Genomic DNA, 23,749 nt, shown 5'->3' with positions numbered 1-23,749 from the left:
AGAACTGGACCAGTACTTAACACTCTTTCCACAGCAACAGCTGCTGTCAAAACTCGTCTCTCATACTTCTTCAGCATGTTGACGTGAAACACCTTGTGTTTGCCGTTGAGGTCAATGCGGTAGTCAACAGGGCTAACCACCTCCATCACTTTGAATGGACCTTTCCAGCACATGAGAAGCTTGTTGCTGTCAGCAGTTAAGAGTACAAGAACTTCATCCCCAGGTACAAAAGTACGAAGTTTGGCCTTCCTGTCATGGTAATGTTTGTGAATACGAGCAGCATCACGAACATTCGATTGTGCTAGAGCACACGTATCAGCGATCCTGTTCTTCAAATCGAAGACATACTGATATAGAGGTTTGGCTTCATCTCCATCAGTCCTCCCTGTCCATGAGTCCGCTAAGATAGACATTGGGCCTCTTGGAGCGCGCCCAAAGAGAAGCTCATAGGGAGAAAAGCCTGTACTGACATTTGGAAGTTCACGATACGCAAACAGGAGTGCAGGAACGTATCTGTCCCAGTCAGTTGGGCGCTCCTGGACAACCTTCTGCAACATGCTCTTCAGAGTTCCGTTGAATCGTTCGACTAACCCATTTGCTTGAGCATGGTAAGGAGAAGTGTGGATCGACTTGATTGCCAAAAGTCTGTAAATCTCCATCATGAGATCAGAAACAAACTGCGTTCCACAGTCAGAGACAATGACCTGAGGACAGCCCATCCTCGAAAAAACTGAAAACAGTGCTTCAGCAACAGAAACAGTATCAATCTGCTTCAATGGAATTGCTTCGGGGAAACGAGTCGCTGTATCCACTATCGTCAGAATGTACCGGAATCCAGTCGAAGATACAGGTTTAAAAGGACCGACCAAGTCAATACAGATCTTCTTGAAAGGAACGTCGATAAGCGGCATCTTCTGAAGAGGAGCAGCGGGAACGCGACCCTTGGAAGACGTTTTCTGACACACATCGCACGTTCTACAATACTTGCCTACGTCACGCCTGACGCCTGGCCAAAAAAATTGGGTCAAGATCCTCTTTAACGTTCTTCTGGTACCGAAGTGACCCGACATGAGAGCGTCATGGGCGGTATGGAGAACTTGTTCTCTCAAAGAAGTAGGGACAACAACTTGAAAGACGACCTCAGTCTTTTCACAAAACGCTCTGTGAAGTAACCCATCTTTCATGATGAAGTAAGGTTTGCTCTGATCTGAGACCTGCGATTCCTTCTGAACTTGCTCGAAGCACTTCTTAAACACGTCACGGCCAATCCGGCCTCTCCCATAATGCAACAGAAAAAGGGGCGGGGCTTAGCAAAAATAGCACAACGCGTGGCACGCGATGTAAACACGAACAGGCCAAAGTGCACTGGGGACGCGGGGGCACCAGGGCGCTCTAATAAATCAGCTTCAATGTTTTTGTCAATAAAAAAAAGCACAAGATAGTGTCCACAAGCTCTTTGTTTGGATTTCCTTCTCCCAAAAATGTTTTAACCTTTTGAACTTGGGCGTAAATAAGATTAATTTCCTCTCTCTCACCGCTAAACTGAATTTTACCATCTGGCTTTCTGTCTGTGCGAGCAGCATTTCTTCTTTTCAGCTTCTTCAGAGTTTTTCACATATTTTCGTTTCTGAACATTTGTGATATCTTGCATATTGATTGCGTATTTTGTTTATATTTACAATACAATTTAACTTTCACACAGAGAACCTTTGTGTCAAAGAAATCAGTCACACAGAGAGAAACAGAATAACAATGTCAAGGCTGTAGATGTCAGGCTAGTCAAACGGACAAAATGAAACTTAGTCTTGGTTGCTGTAACTCAGTCACCGCTATGATGGTACTTTCGCTGATATTAACAGAAAAACAACACAGAATCAGCCAAAACCGAGAACAATAAACAAGTTTAGTACGTCACAACGTCAATGAACAGAATTCTGGAGTCAATTTTTGCATCAGACTCTGACTAAGTGAGTGGGGCAAGCGTCAAACACCACTAAAATGAGGAGGGAAATCTTGGCGCATTTTTTTGGCGGAATACTTGAACAAACCAATCATTTTCAAACTGACCAAGGACAAAAACAGGCTTGTGAACCGAATGGTGAGGGGGGAGGGTACCTCGAAATGTGTGGGTGATGATTTCACATCACCAGTCTACATTGCTGCAGTCTTAGTATAGTAGCTCCACCGACCACTGTCCCCTCCGCCCTCCCCCCTCCCGTTCGTTCCCCCTTTCAACCCCCTACCACCTTGGAATAAACTGCAGAAGACCATTTGCATATCCTGGATTCTTCCATTTGTGTTGCCAGGGGCGACCCAAGATCCGAGTCCCTTTGTTTCCCATGTCCACTTAGAACAAACCGAGTTTAGATTACCCCTTTCTGTTTTGAAAGTAAACTTGCCCATCCTGTGAGGCACTTTCAGGGACAGTAATAATAGTTAGCGGGACCATGTAGACGAAGTCAACGGTGATAATCTGCGTAGTGTATACGCATACTTTGGAACACGGTCTGTTATTCCACCCAGCGAGAGCCTCTAACACAATCAGTGTTGTCGACAGATGGCGGGAAAACCTGAGTGTTTCACATTCCAACATCCGATGGTGATAGTAACTTAGTAAGGGCCAGGCTGCGGTCTGTAAGCTGTATTGCACTGACATCTCTTTCTGTCTGTGGAAATAAATGGCGAAATTTGATTTAACACTTCTCAACTTTTAAGTGACCAGGAGAACGCAATAAGGAGACTATTTACTGAGAATCAGTGGCCATTTGAAACTCGAAGGTGTGTAATAAAAGATTCGACTTGTGTACCAAGAGGTGCTGGGCCATCATCGTGTGACCTCGATACAGAGGCGCTAGGCTGTCTCTCGTGTGTGTAGTACCGTTAGGGTGCAGACGTGGTTATCTGATCCTGGAGGCAATTGTGAAAGCGGAGACACGGGTCCTAGTACAGTGCTCTCCTCTGGGGTAGGCCAGTGTGCCTTTTGTTTTTGCAGCCCTTGTGTGACAAATCCGGCATCGCCAGAGGTGGCTAGGTACAGGCCAATTGCCACACCGCAGGAATTCCGGCGTTAGAAAAGTACTCTACAAGAAGTATTGGTCCATGCTAGACCGACGCGGTGCTTGGAATTGTGCATTGTACTTGGCGAAAAAGACGTCTTCCTTACATCAAGACAATCCAACACGGGTAAACATTAACCGAGAAAATTTATGATGCCCGACTGTGTGCTCAAATTAGTGAGAGAGCTTTATCCCAACCCCACAGGAATACCCTATCAAGGCCACAACTGGTGGTAAAGGTTAGTTGCATTTCTTTCTTCATATCCGATGTAACAAATACACATGCACCTGAGACAGCATGTTCTGGAACCAAATTGCCGCATGCCACGTGTTTTGCTATTTTTGGAACGCATGGTGTAAATCTGTGACGTCGGAGAGTGTTGACTCCGCCCTTTTCTTTGAACAAGATCCCCATTGAAATGTTTGTTTACAAATATCTTCTTTATTATGGAGAATTAACCTTATCTAAGTGCATAGGGCGGTAAATGTGTGAAAACCAGCTGTGTGAACAAAAAATCTGACACCGTAACTCATGCTTAACTGAGATATTAAAGAAAATGTAGGAGCAGTATTTGTCCGTTGCCTGCAAGAGGTTTGAAATGATTTGCCAACGCAGAAGGTCAGGCTCCTTATATACTCCTGCCGGGCCTTTAAGTGATTCATCTTTGGTTTGCATATCAGCTAACTTCTCAGGAGTTACATCGGTAAAAACACAAGGTACCGATTTTAACGGTCTCACTGAACCTTTGGCTTTCTCCGTTTGTAGCCTGGTAGCCACTAGTCCGACAGCGTCTGGAACAATAGAGCCCACACATCCCCCAGATACTGAAACAACACCTGGTAGGTTCCCAAGAATAAGATCTGCCACAGGATCGTCAATGACACAACACGTCAGAACACCTGCAAAATAAGGCGAGTCCACAACCACTTCAGCCAAAAGAAATGTCTCAATGTGTCCCCCAAAAGACCGACAACGCTGCTCCTGCCCTGTGAACTGATCATCACGAACTAAAGCCCGTTTCACACCAGCAGTAGTGCATCCTGTGTCCCGCAAGATTGTCCCTGAAAAACCATTGATGGTTCCTATTTCCAGATGTAGGCCAGGTTGTCCCTCTGAAACAAGAACGTGTTCGCTAACAGCGGAGCTAAATGTTTCAGCAAAGTTTTTAGACGAAGCACACTGGTTCGCCCAATGACCTTGACCCCCACAGATCCCACAGACATCACTCTGTTTAATGGTCCCTCTACGTGCACCCTTGCGTTGTCCTCGACCTGTACCCGAAGAACCTCGGCCTCCTCGATAACCCCGAGAACCACTGCCCCCGTTGTTAAACCCTGTTGAATCTGCAACTCCAACTCCAGCTGAAAATATAGAAACATCTGATTTCCGTGCTAAGGTTTTGTTGGGATGAGCTTCACGGTAAAGTTCAGCTGCTTCACATAATGCAGATACGTCACCCAGCTGACGTTCCCTCAAGAACACGGCCAAATCTTTTGTACAACTCTGAAGTATCTGTTCACGCAAAAACAAGTCTTGTAAACCTTCGGCAGTGTTGGAAACACCAGACAACTCAGTCCATCGGTTGAGCAAATGACGACAGCGCGTTAAAAACGCTAAAAATGACTCTCCCATCTCGGGACGAACAGCTCTGAAACGCTCTCTGAAACCTTCCTCTGTGCATTGGAACTTACGAAGCAGATGAGACTTCAATACATCCCACGAAAGTGTTTGTTCTCCTGAAATTGAATGATAAAGCGACAAGGCACTACCCTTCAATAAAGCAGCCAAGTAGACAGGCCATTTACCCTTATCCCAGCCGCATGCTGAAGCGTGTGTTTCAAACCGAAACAAAAATGCATCAATGTCGTCTTTGTTTTCATCGAACATAGGCAATTTTGGATGAAAAGGTCCAGAACTGTTTGACTGACTAACTTTACCGTCTGATCTCTCCTTTTTCACCCTTTCCGTTTCGAGATCTAACTCGCTTTGCCTAGTCTGCTCTTTTTCTTTTTCAACTTCTAGTTTCTCTTTTTCGACTTCTAGTCTGGCAAGCTCCTTCTCTTTTTCTAGCTTTGCATGCTCTTTTTCGGTCTCTCTTTTTTCTTTCCGTTCATCTCTAGCAATGTTTTGCTGTTCACGGACAAAACCGGTTAAGTCTTTGTCTTTAAGACCTAGCTCTTTCCCACGAGACATCCACAAATCCCAATCGTCACTCATGGTGATAATATATATATACAAAACCACTATACTGTAAAAGTTACTTAATGAAAACACTTCACCACTGTAACAACATTCCTACAGATATATGCTTACACACGTAGTCAAGCAAACAACATACAATGAAAAAATCTTCAAAAAGTGTGCGTTAACAGTCTACAATCTGTTAAAGACACATACACTGGAGAAAACGGGGTCACCAATTGTCAGGAATGAATTATCTAAAATACCGACTGTCAGTCAGAAGGCTACTATTTCATTTATACGCATTCGTTATTCTCCTCCGATTCATTCCAACAATAAAAGAAAATACGTGGAGCTCAATATGTTTATATAGCTCACTGGTAAAGCATGTACATTATATCAACGTTCAGGATTCACACACATATACACAATACGCCCAGGGTTCTAGATGAGTAAATTAATGTGTTACCCCATCACCAGAACAGCGTAGTGTAGTTCATCTGTTTCTCCATCACCCAGCCGACGCGGCGACTCCTGGCGTGGTCCGTAAAGTCCGGTTAGTAGATCACGTCGCTCTGCTTCGTGCATCTTCATCTCTTCATGCGTCTGCTTGAATGGTCAAACAAGCTCTCGCGAATTCCGTCTTCTGTCTCTGGGAAGACTCCTGTGAAAGTAATTCTTGAGTCAGTATTTCCATAGGCATAACACACACAGCAATTCACTCATCATTCACCCTGGGCTGTAATTACACTCTACATTCAACCACACACACACAAATTCTTAAATAACTACTGTCAATACCAATATCAATTCCCATCCATGTCCGAGTTATTTATCCACACATTAAACAACTATTCAGAATATCCAGATTAAGAACTAGTACAATGAACACTTAAGTTAACATAGCAGCGAATATTAAGAATGCCTATTCATAAACATACTAGTGTTCCTTAGCGAAAACATATCATGAAAAATAGTTTACCTGAGCACGCGAGCAAAGAATCTTCCCCGACTTGCCTCTTACATGTTCAATGGCAAGTGAAGCTAACAGCTTAGGTGACTGGCGACAAGTCTAACAGCTCACCTTACAAAAAATGGACATTCAGGTTTTCACCTGTTGCACGTGAGTGCGTGGAGACTCGGCTCTACAGGTAACAGTACAGGCCCCATAATCATGGTCCAACAGGCATGCGAATCAATAATAATGTTTTTCGCGATACGAGTCTACTTCTGTCAATTAATGCATACTAATAACAGCATCATTTCATCATTAATTAAGTACTCATATTACATACATGTTCATACATAAAACCCATAAATGTCATATCTGACAATATTGTTGGTGTCCATTCACATTCTCATCTTGATGATTTTTCACTGTATACCAGTTTGGTTCTTCATGTACATGTTGCATTATGATGTTTTTTTCATATTAAAATGTATAGTTGTCATGTCATGTTTTGCACTATTTTCCACTTATTAAATGCAATTGTTGTTATTATCAATAGATATATAACACATTGTGTTCACTTCATATTGAACTTTTCAAGACATTGTGTGACATTTCACTTTCTCTGGTGCAAGTGGTTAAGCCAAGATGGTTACCCAAAAAATGTGTCATTAATTATATGACTGAACAATCAATCTTTTGTTAAATATCTTTTTGTAAGTCCTCGACAGCAATTACTTCGTTTACTATTTTAACCATTGATCTCAATACAATGGTGTGCACGGGTGCTACATTATTTGTGTAGACATTTTTTCTTGTACATTTAATGCGTACATTTTTTTTCACAATACTGTTTGTCTTTTATGATTTTGTTGTAAGAGATATTTCGAAATAACATTATTTTCACATTTATTCCTGTTTTGTGTTTTTTTTCTTCTTTCCCATCATTCCTTTGCTCTTAAGATAATACATAACAACTACCACAATTTTCAACAAAAACAGATTGCAACAACATTCCTATTTTAAGCTCAGCCACACGCCGACATGGAAGTTCAATGGTACTTTCAAACTTGTTCTTCTCTTCGTCGTATTTGATTTCTTTCTATTTTCATAAGTCGAGTGCATATGATTTCGGCTCGTGTTCATCGTGAGATGGACTTAGTTTCTTGTGTTTTTTGTTATTTATGTAAAAACAAAAATCGTACGACATAAACAGCCTCACATCTGCTACGCCTCAGACACGGATTCTATGTCCGACACATCCTCCTCCTCGACGTCTGACGAGGACAAGGTCGAGGCGGTTGAGGAGGGGCCTTCAAAGTAGCCTGAGGATGCGGCTTCAGATGCGGAAGGAGCTGCCGAGCTCTCTGGGGGGGCAAGACTCTCCAGGGCTTCCCGAGTGAGATGGACCCCCCCCTCCGCCAGTCTTGCCCCGCCTCGTAGCCAGGTAGACGCCTGCCACGAGCATGGACAGCGCCCCGACCGCCCCCGCTACCAATCTTCCGACCAACAAATGCGGCGCCTGTGTGGTCTGAGACTTTGCAGGTGTGCCGACACCCTCCGAAGCTGTGGTCGGTTGAAGACGGTTGGAATCGGCGGCGTTGGCCGAGGTGGCTGTGGTGGTGGTGGTTGTCGTTGGGCGTACCGGAGGGGCAGGAGGAGGAACGTCCCAGATTTGATGGACGACAAGTGCTAAACTGAGGCCGTGGAACGCGCTGCAAATTGTTCCGATCGGGGTGGTGATGTTGTGGTTATTTGGTATGAAGATCTCCGCCGTGCTGACGAGTGTGGACAGTGGTATAAGGTGTCGCGGGGGGTCGAGATATGTGCCTGTCAGCTGGGCGGTCTGGGTCACATTTCGTATGATGTATCCGTACCCCTTGCCTATCGTCCATGTCACGAGCAGCTGCTCGGGGAAGTCCAGTACTATGTCGACAAACTTGCAAACAGAACAACAAGTAAAGAAGTGGCGTGAATCGTTCACAGACACACATACATTCACACATGAGCGCGCGCATGCACGCTAACACTCACACATACGCGCACGCGCACACAAACATACACACACACACACACAAATCACTGAGCTACAGAGACATCCACCCTCCCCGCACCCCTCCCCAAAAGGCCTGCTTCATTGTGGTTCTTCATAATGCTTGTGATAATTACTCTCTTGACACGCGGGGGGGGGGGGGGGGGGGGGGGGAGTGGGGCGTAGCTACTCACCTAATGTGCGGGAGGGGGTGGGGTGGGGTGAAGATTCTGCTGACTAGTTGATTATTACTTTCTATCAGGACCAATTGACCTATCTTGGGACAGGAGGAGGTATAGTATGCTATGTGGTGGACAAAACACCAGACAGACAGACAAACAAACAATGAACATTTATAAGGCCAAACAAAAATATATTTTGGTTTAGGGTAACGTGACCAAACAAAATAGGGTCGCTTTAGGTCGTTTAAATTTTTTTTTATTATTTTTAAGTCTCGAAATAATTCGCAAAATGTGCCAAAGGTTGGTTTCTTTTTTTTTTTTTTTTAGAAATGAAAAAAAAAGTTGTAGGGTCGGCGGGAAAAAAAATAGGATCGGTCGGGTTACCCTAAACCAACATATATTTTTGTTTGGCCTAATCATGATCGGCGGTATAGTTCTGGAAAACTGTTGTTGCGGTATTTCAAAATGGGGATGAGCGTGAATTGGAGGAAGGGTTTGAAGACGGGGTAAGGTGGGGGAGGGGGCTGTCGCTGAGAGACGACTGTCTTACCGTGCATGTTGTATAATCTGTCTCGACTGTCTTACCGTGCATGTTGTATAATCTGTCTTGACTGTCTTACCGTGCATGTTGTATAATCTGTCTCGACTGTCTTACCGTGCATGTTGTATAATCTGTCTCGACTGTCTTACCGTGCATGTTGTATAATCTGTCTTACCGTGCATGTTGTATAATCTGTCTCGACTGTCTTACCGTGCATGTTGTATAATCTGTCTTGACTGTCTTACCGTGCATGTTGTATAATCTGTCTTGACTGTCTTACCGTGCATGTTGTATAATCTGTCTTGACTGTCTTACCGTGCATGTTGTATAATCTGTCTTGACTGTCTTACCGTGCATGTTGTATAATCTGTCTTGACTGTCTTACCGTGCATGTTGTATAATCTGTCTTGACTGTCTTACCGTGCATGTTGTATAATCTGTCTCGACTGTCTTACCGTGCATGTTGTATAATCTGTCTCGACTGTCTTACCGTGCATGTTGTATAATCTGTCTCGACTGTCTTACCGTGCATGTTGTATAATCTGTCTCGACTGTCTTACCGTGCATGTTGTATAATCTGTCTCGACTGTCTTACCGTGCATGTTGTATAATCTGTCTCGACTGTCTTACCGTGCATGTTGTATAATCTGTCTCGACTGTCTTACCGTGCATGTTGTATAATCTGTCTCGACTGTCTTACCGTGCATGTTGTATAATCTGTCTTGACTGTCTTACCGTGCATGTTGTATAATCTGTCTCGACTGTCTTACCGTGCATGTTGTATAATCTGTCTTGACTGTCTTACCGTGCATGTTGTATAATCTGTCTCGACTGTCTTACCGTGCATGTTGTATAATCTGTCTCGACTGTCTTACCGTGCATGTTGTATAATCTGTCTTGACTGTCTTACCGTGCATGTTGTATAATCTGTCTCGACTGTCTTACCGTGCATGTTGTATAATCTGTCTCGACTGTCTTACCGTGCATGTTGTATAATCTGTCTCGACTGTCTTACCGTGCATGTTGTATAATCTGTCTCGACTGTCTTACCGTGCATGTTGTATAATCTGTCTCGACTGTCTTACCGTGCATGTTGTATAATCTGTCTCGACTGTCTTACCGTGCATGTTGTATAATCTGTCTCGACTGTCTTACCGTGCATGTTGTATAATCTGTCTCGACTGTCTTACCGTGCATGTTGTATAATCTGTATTGACTGTCTTACCGTGCATGTTGTATAATCTGTCTTGACTGTCTTACCGTGCATGTTGTATAATCTGTCTCGACTGTCTTACCGTGCATGTTGTATAATCTGTCTCGACTGTCTTACCGTGCATGTTGTATAATCTGTCTCGACTGTCTTACCGTGCATGTTGTATAATCTGTCTTGACTGTCTTACCGTGCATGTTGTATAATCTGTCTCGACTGTCTTACCGTGCATGTTGTATAATCTGTCTCGACTGTCTTACCGTGCATGTTGTATAATCTGTCTCGACTGTCTTACCGTGCATGTTGTATAATCTGTCTCGACTGTCTTACCGTGCATGTTGTATAATCTGTCTCGACTGTCTTACCGTGCATGTTGTATAATCTGTCTTCGACTGTCTTACCGTGCATGTTGTATAATCTGTCTCGACTGTCTTACCGTGCATGTTGTATAATCTGTCTCGACTGTCTTACCGTGCATGTTGTATAATCTGTCTCGACTGTCTTACCGTGCATGTTGTATAATCTGTCTTGACTGTCTTACCGTGCATGTTGTATAATCTGTCTCGACTGTCTTACCGTGCATGTTGTATAATCTGTCTCGACTGTCTTACCGTGCATGTTGTATAATCTGTCTCGACTGTCTTACCGTGCATGTTGTATAATCTGTCTTGACTGTCTTACCGTGCATGTTGTATAATCTGTCTTGACTGTCTTACCGTGCATGTTGTATAATCTGTCTTGACTGTCTTACCGTGCATGTTGTATAATCTGTCTTGACTGTCTTACCGTGCATGTTGTATAATCTGTCTCGACTGTCTTACCGTGCATGTTGTATAATCTGTCTCGACTGTCTTACCGTGCATGTTGTATAATCTGTCTTGACTGTCTTACCGTGCATGTTGTATAATCTGTCTTGACTGTCTTACCGTGCATGTTGTATAATCTGTCTCGACTGTCTTACCGTGCATGTTGTATAATCTGTCTTCTCCACAACGAATGCTGCTGGGGCACTCATCAGTGGGGACGACCAGTCATACACCCTGATAGGTAAAGACACGTTGAACGACTGCGGCACGCTGCCGAGCTGAGGGAGGCGGAACGTCGCCTCGCAGAGCACTGGTCTCAGGTGTAGGCTGCGGTTGACGGTCAGTGGGAAGCAGAACGTGTACATGCCTTCAGAGTCAGTCTCGCCTGTCGAGTTGCGTCTACCAAACACTCCTGGCACCTGTAACGGAGAGAGAGAGAGAGAGGGGGGGAGGGGGGGGTATGTACATGCCCTTTGGAGTCAGTCTTTTTTGTCGAGTTGCGTTTATCGAACACTCCTGAAACCTGTAACGGAGTAAGAGAGAAAGAGAGTGGGGGAGAGACAGAGAGAGAAAGAGAGGAGAGAGAAAGGGATAGTTAGTGAGAGAGAGTGAGGCAGAAAGAGGGGAGAGAGACATTTAGGAACTTGCGCTGAACAAGATGGCGCCAGCTAATTCAAAGTTAGCTTAGGCAACGAAGGATTTGGGACGTCATCGACTAGTCATAATTATTACAGAAGGAAATGTGCAGCCGGTGAACGTAGCGCATTTTGGCTCGATTTTATAGACGGACAGGCTTGAAAAGAATAATCATATCTATATAAAGCTCGTTTATGTGTGTGTGTGTGTGTGTGTGTGTGTGTGTGTGTGTGTGTGTGTGTGTGTGTGTGTGTGTGTGTGTGTATGGATGACTAAAGGCTCCGAAACGGCTGCACCGACTGACTACACAAAGATGACTCAGCTCAGAGAAATACATTTCTCGCCGAACGTTGGGATCGAACCCACGCTGATAGTGACCAACTGACTACAGCGCGCTACCAACTGAGCTACGTCCCCGCCCCTCGGAGAGAGACGGAGATAGTGGGGGTTGGGAAAGAGAGAGATGGCGAACAAGAGAGGGTGAGAGAGAAAGAGAGGGTGAGAGAGAAAGAGGGGGCGAGAGAGAGAGGAAGAGAGAGAGCTGTAATATTTTTATTACCAAAACATTACTTATGCATTGCTTTAACTCCCCATTCTGGTTTCGATCGTCTGTGTTGGTCTGTATCGAGCATAACCACGAACATCCAATCACATCTGGACTTGTTGGCGTACATGACCAATAACTGCCAAATCTATTCATTGTAGCATGTAGCTGCTAATTGTGGTGATATCCACTACACCGAATTAACAGTTCCGCGGCCATTTTAGATTCGCACATGCGCACATCTTTTTCTACGAGCACTTTTGCTTCTTCTTCCTCTTCCGGTTTCCTGTTTTTGAGAAAATGCGCATCCCCAGATCGTTTTTTCGAGAGTTTTTTTCTTCTTCTTCCTGTTCCGGTTGATTTGAGAAAGCGTAGATTCAGTCGGCAGAAAGTGCAATTTTGTAGTCTTCCAGCCCTGAAGTTGCTTTTGAGTGTTCGAAGAAAAAGTGTAAAGTTTCTAAGGATTACATCGGGCATACAAACACACGATTTTCCTTTTTTTTCCCCTTTGATTTGAACGCGTGCGCAGATCGTATTTTTGCGAGTATGTTTGTACGTCTTCCTCTTCCGCTTTCCTTCTTTGTTCCATGTAAACGCCGAAACTGTTAACTGGTGTATGCATTTGTGAATGTTACAAACAAAAAGGTAAAGCGATACACTGCCCACGGCACCTACAGAGCGATCTGAGCCGACTGCAAAAAAATGGCCCCTCAGAGCTTCTTACGCGTTTACGCACAAGAAAAGAAAAGGCGACCGCAGCGACAGCTGCGTCAGACAAGTAAACTCAAAAGTTAACACACACGTACATCCTCAACTACTCACACACACACACGCACACACACACACACACACACTAACACACACACACACACACACACTTACACACACACACACACACACACACACACACACACACACACACACACACACACACACACACACAATCACATTCATACAAGCAGGATACTGTACAGGTCAAATCCAAGCCTATCTTTCACTCACTGCTACCTTCAAATGCAACTCTGGAATCATGCCACTCAACTGCTTGCTGCTGCAACAGATTCACGTCTAACAAATTCTTGAACCCTTGTGAAGTTGTCAGAGTAACAGTGACATTTTGCGAAGCACCCCAGTTGACCATGTTTGCCAATACGAGAACTAACAAAAGAAACATTTTTCTTTTTCGAATTCTTCTTGCTTGCAATCAAAAAGTCAAGTTAGACAATGAAATGACGTATTGTTTTTCTGGGTGTATCGCCACAATGACGCTTGTGTGACGTATTTGCTAGGACAACAATTCCAGAAATGTTGGTTGCCCGAGACCAAAAGTATATGCCAGTGGGTTCCGTTGTTGCACCACACTTTGAAGTAATCCCACACTTTGAAGTAAATTACTTCAAAGTGTGGGGATGTGCCCCACACTTTGAAGTAAACCCATTTTTTACTTCAAAGTGTGGGGGGATCTTCCCACACTTTGAAGTAAACTCAGTTTTTACTTCAAAGTGTGGGGGGATCTTCCCACACTTTGAAGTAACTTACTTCAAAGCGTGGGACTTTTGCATCGCCTGTTTGAGCCTGATGATTTTGTCAAAAAAAATGGCAAAGTCTTTTGGATGAGTGAACAGAAAAAGTGAGCGAGCCAAGAAACATAGTGATGTTTGTTATCAGGCTTTAAGCAATGTCCCATTGTTGAGTGTGACGAAAACTCGTGGTGACGATTTTAAAACATGTTGGGTCATGCGGAGACTATCTGGGAACAATTGGGCTAATTCGGCACGATTTTACAAGCATGGGAGGAAACATTTGGCGGGGAATTGTCGCAGTGGGGGACACTTGGTGGGGAATTGTCGCAGTGGGAATATTTGGCGAGTAATTGTTGAAGTGGGATACATTTGGCGGGAACTGTCGTAGTGGAGACATTTGGCGGGGAATTGTCGTAGTGGGGACATTTGGCGATGAATTGTCGTAGTGGGGCCGTTTGGCGGGGAATTGTCGTAGTGAGGACATTTTCCAGGGAGAATTGGCGTAGTGTGGACATTTGGCGGGGAATTGTCGCAATGGGGGACACTTGGTGGGGAATTGCCGAAGTGGGGACATTTGGCGGGGAATTGTCGTAGTGGGGACATTTGGCGACGAATTGTCGTAGTGGGGCCGTTTGGCTGGGAATTGTTGTAGTGGGGACATTTTCCAGGGAGAATTATCTTAGTGTGGACATTTGACGGGGAATTGTCGCAGTCGGGGACACTTGGCGGGGAATTGTCGTAGTGGGGACATTTTTCAGGGAGAATTGTCGTAGTGTGGACATTTGGCGGGGAATTGTGTCGCAGTGGGGGACACTTGGCGGGGAATTGTCGTAGTGGGGACATTTTCCAGGGAGAATTGTCGTAGTGTGGACATTTGGCGGGGAATTGTCGCAGTGGGGACATTTTCCAGGGAGAATTGGCGTAATGGGGACATTTGGCGGGGAATTGCCGCAGTGGGGGACATTAGGCGGGGAACTGTTGTAGTGGGGACATGTGGCGGGGAATTGTCGTAGTGGGGCCGTTTGGCGGGGAATTGTCGCAGTGGGGACATTTTCCAGGGAGAATTGGTGTAGTGGGGAAATTTGGCGGGGAATTGCCGCAGTGGGGGACACTAGGCGGGGAACTGTTGTAGTGGGGACATTTGGCGGGGAATTGTCGCAGTAGGGGTCACTAGGCGAGGAATTGTCGCAGTGCAGGACACTAGGCGGGAAATTGTCGCAGTGGGGACATTTTCCAGGGAGAATTGGCGTAGTGGGGAACTTTGGCGGGGAATTGTCGCAGTGGGGGACACTAGGCGGGGAATTGTCGTAGTGGGGACATTTGGCGGGGAATTGTCACATTGGGGGACACTAGGCGGGGAATTGTGGCAGTGGGTCAGTTTGGCGGGGAATTGTCGCAGTGGGGACATTTTCCAGGGATAATTGGCGTAATGGGGACATTTGGCGGGGAATTGTCGTAGTGGGGCCGTTTGGCGGGGAATTGTCGCAGTGAGGACATTTTCCAGGGAGAATTGGCGTAGTGGGCACATTTGGTGGGGAATTGTCGCAGTGGGGGACACTAGGCGGGGAAATGTCGTAGTGGGGACATTTGGCGGGGAATTGTCGCATTGGGGGACACTAGGCGGGGAATTGTCCTAGTGGGTCAGTTTGGCGGGGAATTGTCGTAGTAGGGACATTTTCCAGGGAGAATTGGCGTAATGGGGACATTTGGCGGGGAATTGTCGTAGTGGGGCCGTTTGGCGGGGAATTGTCGCAGTGGGGGACACTATATGCGGGGAATTGTCGTAGTGGGAACATTTGGCGGGGAATTGTCGCAGTGGAGAACACTGGGCGGGGAATTGTCATAGTGGGGCCGTTTGGCGGGGAATTATCGCAGTGGGGACATTTTCCAGGGAGAATTGGCGTAGTGGGGAAATTTGGCGGGGAATTGCCACAGTGGGGGACACTAGGCGGGGAACTGTTGTAGTGGGGACATTTGGCGGGGAATTGTTGCAGTAGGGGTCACTAGGCGAGGAATTGTCGCAGTGGAGGACACTAGGCGGGAAATTGTCGCAGTGGGGACATTTTCCAGGGAGAATTGGCGTAGTGGGGAACTTTGGCGGGGAATTGTCGAAGTGGGGGACACTAGGCGGGGAATTGTCGTAGTGGGGACATTTGGCGGGGAATTTTCACATTGGGGGACACTAGGCGGGGAATTGTGGCAGTGGGTCAGTTTGGCGGGGAATTGTCGCAATGGGGACATTTTCCAGGGATAATTGGCGTAATGGGGACATTTGGCGGGGAATTGTCGTAGTGGGGCCGTTTGGGGGGGAATTGTCGCAGTGGGGACATTTTCCAGGGAGAATTGGCGTAGTGGGGACATTTGGTGGGGAATTGTCGCGGTGGGGGACACTAGGCGGGGAATTGTCATAGTGGGGACATTTGGCGGGGAATTGTCGCATTGGGGGACAGTAGGCGGGGAATTGTCGTGGTGGGTCAGTTTGGCGGGGAATTGTCGTAGTAGGGACATTTTCCAGGGAGAATTGGCGTAATGGGGACATTTGGCGGGGAATTGTCGTAGTGGGGCCGTTTGGCGGGGAATTGTCGCAGTGGGGACATTTTCCAGGGAGTTTGGCGTAATGGGGACATTTGGCGGGAAATTGTCGCAGTGGGGGACACTATGCGGGGAATTGTCGTAGTGGGAACATTTGGCGGGCAATTGTCGCAGGGGGGAACACTGGGCGGGGAATTGTCGTAGTGGGGACATTTGGTGACGAATCGTCGTAGATGGGCTGTTTGGCGGGGAATTGTCGCAGTGGAGGCCATTTTGCGGGGAAATGTCGTAGTGAGGACATTTTGGTGGGAATTATCGTAGCTGGGACATCTGGCGGGGAGTTGTCGCAGTTGGAATATTTGGCGGGAAATTATCGCAGTTGCGGACATTTGGCGGGAAATTGTGACAGTGGGGACTGACATTTTGTGGAGAAATGTCGTAGGGGGGGGGGGGGGGGGGGGGCTTTTTACAGTGAGCCCATGCTTGTAAAATCGTGCCGAATTAGCCCAATTGTTCCCAGATAGTGTCCGCATGACCCAACATGTTTTAAAATCGTCACCACGAGTTTTCGTCACACTCAACAATGGGACATTGCTTAAAGCCTGATAACAAACATCACTATGTTTCTTGGCTCGCTCACTTTTTCTGTTCACTCATCCAAAAGACTTTGCCATTTTTTTTTTTGGACAAAATCATCAGGCTCAAACAGGCGATGCAAAAGTCCCGCGCTTTGAAGTTTACTTCAAAGTGTGGGAAGATCCCCCCACACTTTGAAGTAAAAAATGGGATTACTTCAAAGTGTGGGGCACATCCCCACAATTTGAAGTAATTTACTTCAAAGTGTGGGATTACTTCAAAGTGTGGTGCAACAAGCCGTTTCGGAGCCTGTCGTTATCTTACAAACACAAACACAGACACACAAAAACCAGCTTTAAAAGTAAGATTATGTAAGAACCATGTGAACCAGTGATTTTTTTCTTTTGTAAATCAGATACTACAGTGTTTTTGCTTAATGAAAAGCTGTATTTCAAAAACAAAACTACAGATTTAAATTTTTACCACTTTTCCCCCTTTCTGTCACCAGTACTGAAGAACAACTCTGCAGCACAGCACGTACGGATAGCGATACAGAAAGTGAGTGCCTGATAGGAATTCTTTTCATTGTGCAAAATCTTCATTTCTTGACGCTGTCAGCCTGTTCTCATGAAACAAGATTGCGTGTTGTTCGATGCAGACGACAGAATTGTTGGTGTTCAATGTTTCTCTTTTTTGTGCATTTCAGTCGCAAACAGGCATAATGCAAGAAATAACCTTTTGTCCGAGAATACAACGAATACAGATGGTGTTGGAACGTTCTCATATGTTTGGTTCGAACCGGTAAACAATCTTTTGCTTGGGGTCCATTTTTGATTCCGCACGTTGGTTTATTGGAGATTCATGCGCAGCTAAACATAGAACGTATAGTGAATTTAGACAACAACTGCGCATGCTCAGATCATTACACAATGGTTCAGCTCTCCAAAGCGCATGCTCAAACATTTACAGTATGGTTTCCCCGGTTTTTCCAAAGCGTTATACCACCTTTTACCTGATATGAAAAATGACTTTCCTTGTATCGGGGGGGGGGGGGGGCGGGGCACACACACTTACACGCATACGCCGCACACATACGCACACACACACACGCACACACACACGTACACACACGTACACACACACAAACACACACACATACACGCACGCACACACGCACCGCACACACACACACACACATATACTCACAGAAACACACTGACACTGACAGACACGCATACCTCCGGCGACAAACCTCTCTCTCCGTTCTCGTTACATAAAACATTAATTCATGACTTTACTCAAGGTAAACATGAAACGGTCGCTTCTTATTGACATTGAGCGTGAACGCAAATAACACAGAAGAACGTAACCACGGCGTAAGATGCTGATGGTATTTACTTATGGTCTCGGGAAACCTACATTTCCTGAAATTGTTGTCTTAACAAATACGTCACACAGACGTCATTGTGACGAGACACCCCAGAAAACAATACGTCATTTCATTGTCAACCTTGACTTTTTGGTAAGCAAGCAAGAAGTATTCGAAAGAGAAAAATGTTTCTTATGTTAATTCTAATATTGGTGACCATGGTCGACTGGGGCGCTTCGCAAAATGTCACTGTTGTTCTGAAAACTTCGAAAGGATTCGAGATTTCGACAGACGTGGAATTGTGTTGCAGCAGCAAGCAGTTGAGTGGCATGATTCCAGAGTTCCATTTGAAGGTGAGCAGTGAATGACAGGTAGTCTTGGACTTGACTTGTAGGCCTACCGCATTCTACTTATGCGCGAGTGTGTGTGCGTGTTTATGTGTGTGTGTGTGTGTGTGTGTGTGCGTGTTTATGTGTGTGTGTGTGTGTGTGTTCGAGTGTGTGTGTGTCTGTGTGTGTCTGTGAGTTTGCATCTGTGTGTGTGTGTCAGTGTGTGTGTCAGATTCTGTGTATGTGGATTGGGAGTATGTGTGTGTATCTGTGCGTGCGTACGTGCGTGTTTGTGTTTGCGCGCTCGTGTGTGTGTACGTGCGTGTGTGTGTGTGTTGTGTGTGTGTTGTCTGTGTGTGTGTGTGTGTGTGTGTGTGTGTGTGTGTGTGTGTGTGTTTGCTTGCGCTGCGTGTGTAGTTGAAAGTGTATGCGTTGACTATTGTCTGAAGCAGCTGTCGCTGTTTTCGCATGTTTCTTTTCTTGTTTCCTTGTCTGTGGCGGAATGTCTTAAATGGGAAGTGCAGGAGTCATAGCGGCTTCGCTGAAGCAACAATGTGGGTTTTTTGGTCGCAGATTACGATATAAACAGTCAAAAGCTGCACACAGCCATCACAAAGATGCCTACAGATACCTTTAGAGTATTGCAAGCTTAACGAAACTTGATGCGGTTTGTCAGTTCGCATCACCCCATAAATATAATTAACTAGTTTTCCTGTGATCACGTTCTGGGGCTCAATTTTGTGTGCGGTACATGTATACGGTGTGTGAGACGTTCCGTGCGTGAGAAGCTCTGAGGCGGTGTGTTTTTTCGCAGTCGGCTCAGATCGCTCTGTGGGTGTCGTAGGCAATGTACCGCTTCACTTTGCATTGGATATCACCAGACGTTTGCACTATATGCTACAATATTGCTATTTCATATGTTAAGTGGATTTCCATTGGTCAGTTGGGCAAAACTGAGCTCAGTGCAAAAGTGATATCGACGACATTTCCGTCGATATCAGTTTTGATATCGACGATCTCTTTATTGCTTCCCCACTTCAAAAACAAAAACACCTACATTTAAAAACAAACAAATATATATGAAAATGTAATTATCCCAGAATTTAGTTGAGCAAGTGACTAAAGACTTTTTGAAAGAAAAGACATTTTGAAATACTGAAAAGTACAAGAAAAGAGTGAACAAAAAGAAATAATATTAAGAGGGAGGGATATGGAACAGCCAAAACTGAGACAAATACTTTTGTAATTTCTTTACAGTAAATACAAAATGTCCAGAGAATTAGCAATATATCTAACATTGACTGACTGTGTGACGATATCTTCTGCAATTGGTCTGTTTCGACAGTGATATCAAAATCTCGACCTCCGGTCTCGATTTTGATATTACTGTCTCAACAGACCATAGCAGAAGATATCATCACACAGTCCGTCAATATTGGGTAATGAATAGAGTTTGCAATAATTGATCATTTACTGTCAAACAGTGTAGATGTTTTGTGCATTTTCGGGGTTATATTCGAAACAGACCAACACGGACGGATCGAAACCTTGTGGGGAGCTGAAAAAATGAAATAGTAATGTGTTGGCGAATTTGTTTGTTACAGCTCTCTCTCCTTCTCTCAACCCCCCCCCCCCCCTCTCCCCAACCCCACTTTCTCTGTCTCTCCCACTTTCTCTGTGTCTCTTTACTTATCTCCCTCTCTGGCTGATGACCGGAGCAGTCCCACCCCTCTATCTTTCTGTTTCTTCCACCATATTCTCACTATCCTTCCCTCCCTCCCTCCTCTCTCTATCTCCCCCTGTCTCTGCCCCCTCTCTCTCTCTCTCTCTCTCTCTCTCTCTCTCTCTCTCTCTCTCTCTCTAACTTTTTATTTTTATGTGTATCGTTGTGTCTGTGCGTCCCAAGTACAGATTGTATAAGAAAAGGCATAGCCTTAAATCGTAATTCTTGTTAAATAAAGTTCAATTCAATTCAATTCAATTCACTCTCCCCCCTATCTCTGTCTCTCTCTCTCTCTCTCTCTCTCTCTCTCTCGCCCTCTCTCTCTCTCTCGCCACGCTCTCTCTCCCTACTCTCTTACTCGGTTACAGGTGTCAGGAGTGTTCGATAGACGCAACTCGACAGGCGAGACTGACTCTGAAGGCATGTACACGTTCTGCTTCCCACTGACCGTCAACCGCAGCCTACACCTGAGACCAGTGCTATGCGAGGCGACGTTCCGCCCCCCTCAGCCCGACGGCGTGACCCAGTCGTTCAACGCGTCTCTGCCTATCAGGGTGTACACCGTGTCGACACCACCGCCGCCGATCAACTCCACGGCTATCATTGTGAACAAGACATTATATTGGACATGCACGGTAAGACAGTTCCCCCCCCCCCCCCCCAACCCCCAACCACCACCATCCCCCATCTTCAACCCTTTTTCAGGCTCCTCCCTTTGTTGAAATACTGCAACAACAGTTTTCCAGAACTATATCGCCAATCATGATCATAAGTGTTCATTGTTTACATGCCTGTCCGCCTGGTGTTTTGTACCATGATAGGTCAACTGGTCCTGATATGACGTAATAATAGAATAGTCAGTGGGAACCTTCAATTTCCCCCCCCCCCCCCCCCACCCTCTTCCCGCGAGCACGCGTGTTTGTGCGTGCGTGCGCGTGTGTGTATGTGTGTGTGTGTGTGTGTGTGAACGATTCACGACACTTCTTAACCTTCGCCCGACCGGGTTATCGACTAATCACGGAAGACATCGTGGGGCCGTGCGGACCCATGCTTCTCAAAGAAGGACAAATATGCATACCCTTCCGTAGACCCATGCTTTCCAAAGAAGCAACAAGTCGCGTAAGGCGAAATTACTACATTTAGTCAAGCTGTGGAACTCACAGAATGAAACTGAACGCAATGCAACGCAGCAAGACCGTATACTCGTAGCATCGTCAGTCCACCGCTCATGGCAAAGGCAGTGAAATTGACAAGAAGAGCGGGGTAGTAGTTGCGCTGAGAAGGATAGCACGTTTTTCTGTACCTCTCTTCGTTTTAACTTTCTGAGCGTGTTTTCAATCCAAACATATCATATCTATATGTTTTTGGAATCAGGAACCGACAAGGAATAAGATGAAAGTGTTTTTAAATTGATTTCGAAAATTTAATTTTGATCATAATTTTTATATTTTTAATTTTCAGAGCTTGTTTTTAATCCAAATATAACATATGTATATGTTTTTGGAATAAGAACATGATGGAGAATAAGATTAACGTACCTTTAGATCGTTTTTTAAAAAGCTTTTTTTTTTTACAATTTTCAGATTTTGAATGACCAAAGTCATTAATTAATTTTTAAGCCACCAAGCTGAAATGCAATACCGAAGTCCGGGCTTCGTCGGAGATTACTTGACCAAAATTTCAACCAATTTGGTTGAAAAATGAGAGCGTGACAGTGCCGCCTCAACTTTCACGAAAAGCCGGATATGACGTCATCAAAGACATTTATCAAAAAAATGAAAAAAACGTCTGAGGATATCATACCCAGGAACTCTCATGTCAAATTTCATAAAGATCGGTCCAGTAGTTTAGTCTGAATCGCTCTACATACACACACAGACAGACAGACAGACAGACAGACAGACACACACACACACATACACCACGACCCTCGTCTCGATTCCCCCCTCTATTTTAAAACATTTAGTCAAAACTTGACTAAATGTAAAAACGTGCATCCTCTTTCGTAGACGCCGTGGTTCAATTTCCGCGAGAAGTAATTAAATCAAATTATTAATTTAATTATTTATACCGTGCGGACTAAAGCTTTTCAAAAAAAGGAAAAACGTGAATACCCTTCTGTAGACGTCGTGGGGCCGTGTGGACCCACATTGTTATGTACTAATTTCGCTCCACGCGACTTGCTTATTAACTCCAAAATTAAACAGATAGTAGAAATGATGTTTAGAGCCAATACTGAAGGTTTGGGACCTCTCTCCCTAGTTTTATGTAAGTTCCTTCAATTTGAGAAACATGTGTCCGCACGACCCCACGATGTCTTCCGTGTGTAGTCTAAATTTGACCTTTGTTTTTTTTAATAACTTCTCGCTGAAATATAATGATCTTTTATGACATAAGAGCTTTTTAGGTGTCTGAAGCATTCTTAAAAGCTCATTAACAAATTCCAACTGGTTTAAGAGATATTTGCAATTAAACACCCTTCGGGGTCCACACGGACCCACGACGACCGGCGAAGGTTAACCTGGTGTTTTGTTTAAAAGTTTGCCGGAGTGACACTGGACTTTCCCGAGCAGCTGCTCGTGACGTGGAACGTGGGCAATGGGCACAGATACACCATAAGGAATGTGACGCAGATCATCACACGCACAGGCACCTACCTCGACCCGCAGCGACAGCTTATACCACTGTCCACCGTCGTCAGTACAGCGGAGATCTTTGTACCAATGAACCACAACATTTCCAGCAAGTTCAACACGAAGTGCTCAGGGCTCCACGGCCTCTACTCAGGATTCGTCGTCAAGCAAAGCTGGGACGTTCCTCCCTCCGCTCCTCCGGTACGCCCAACGACAACCACCACCGACACCGAAGAGTCCGCCGAGCAGGCTGCATATGGTGTTGTCGGCACACCTGCCAAGTCTCCGGCGACAAAGGTTGTGTGTGTGTGTGTGTGTGTGTGTGTGTGTGTGTGTGTGTGTGTGTGTGTGTGTGTGTACGCACGTGAGAGAGATATTCATTTTTACAACATATGCATTTCAATGACGCATTTTTTTCATATATACATTCAGTTATACATTTATATTCGACACTATTAGTATTATAAAAATACGATGATGAATTCGTTTTAGGTGATGACTTTGACTTGTTGTTGTTGTTGTTGTTGTTGTTGTTGTTGTTGTTGTTGTTGTTGTTGTTGTTGTTGTTTGTCGTATATGCAAGGAGTGTATGAATGTATGATCATGCGTGTTTGCACAGCAGGACAAATTTCAACGGCTGTTATGCTATGGCGAAATAAATCCTTGTTCTTGTTCTTGATCTTGTTCAGAAGCAGCACTATTTGGCCGGAGGATTCATAGCATGGGGGGCCGGGGCACTGTTCCTGCTCATGGCAGGGGTCTACTGGGCGACGAGGCGGGGCAAGGCTGGAGGAGGGGGGGCCCCTCTCACTCGGAAAGCCCTGGGGAGTCTCGCCCACTCTGAGGGCTCGGCGGCACCTTCCGCATCTGAGGCCGCGTCGTCAGCGGCCGCGTCGTTAGCGGCCGCGTCGTCGGCGGCAGCGTCC

General features: G+C 45.3%; 2 protein-coding genes across 2 annotated transcripts in view; both read right to left on the bottom strand.

Annotated features, from left to right (window-relative positions):
* The window catches only part of LOC138959020 (Krueppel-like factor 6), a 103,821-nt gene that overhangs the window by 50,237 nt on the left and 29,835 nt on the right, over nt 1-23,749 (bottom strand). The window lies entirely within an intron of this gene.
* Nucleotides 7,119-11,362, bottom strand: LOC138959022 (uncharacterized). Its single transcript, XM_070330389.1, has 2 exons — nt 11,114-11,362; nt 7,119-8,126 (listed from the first exon to the last, which is right to left on the bottom strand). Exons 1-2 carry the CDS (start codon nt 11,321-11,323, stop codon nt 7,527-7,529), a joined length of 810 nt encoding a protein of 269 aa, XP_070186490.1. The 5' UTR covers nt 11,324-11,362; the 3' UTR covers nt 7,119-7,526.

This window comes from Littorina saxatilis, linkage group LG2, assembly GCF_037325665.1.
Source record: "Littorina saxatilis isolate snail1 linkage group LG2, US_GU_Lsax_2.0, whole genome shotgun sequence".
Lineage (NCBI taxonomy): Eukaryota > Metazoa > Mollusca > Gastropoda > Littorinimorpha > Littorinidae > Littorina > Littorina saxatilis.
This window is presented reverse-complemented; position numbering and strand designations above follow the sequence as displayed.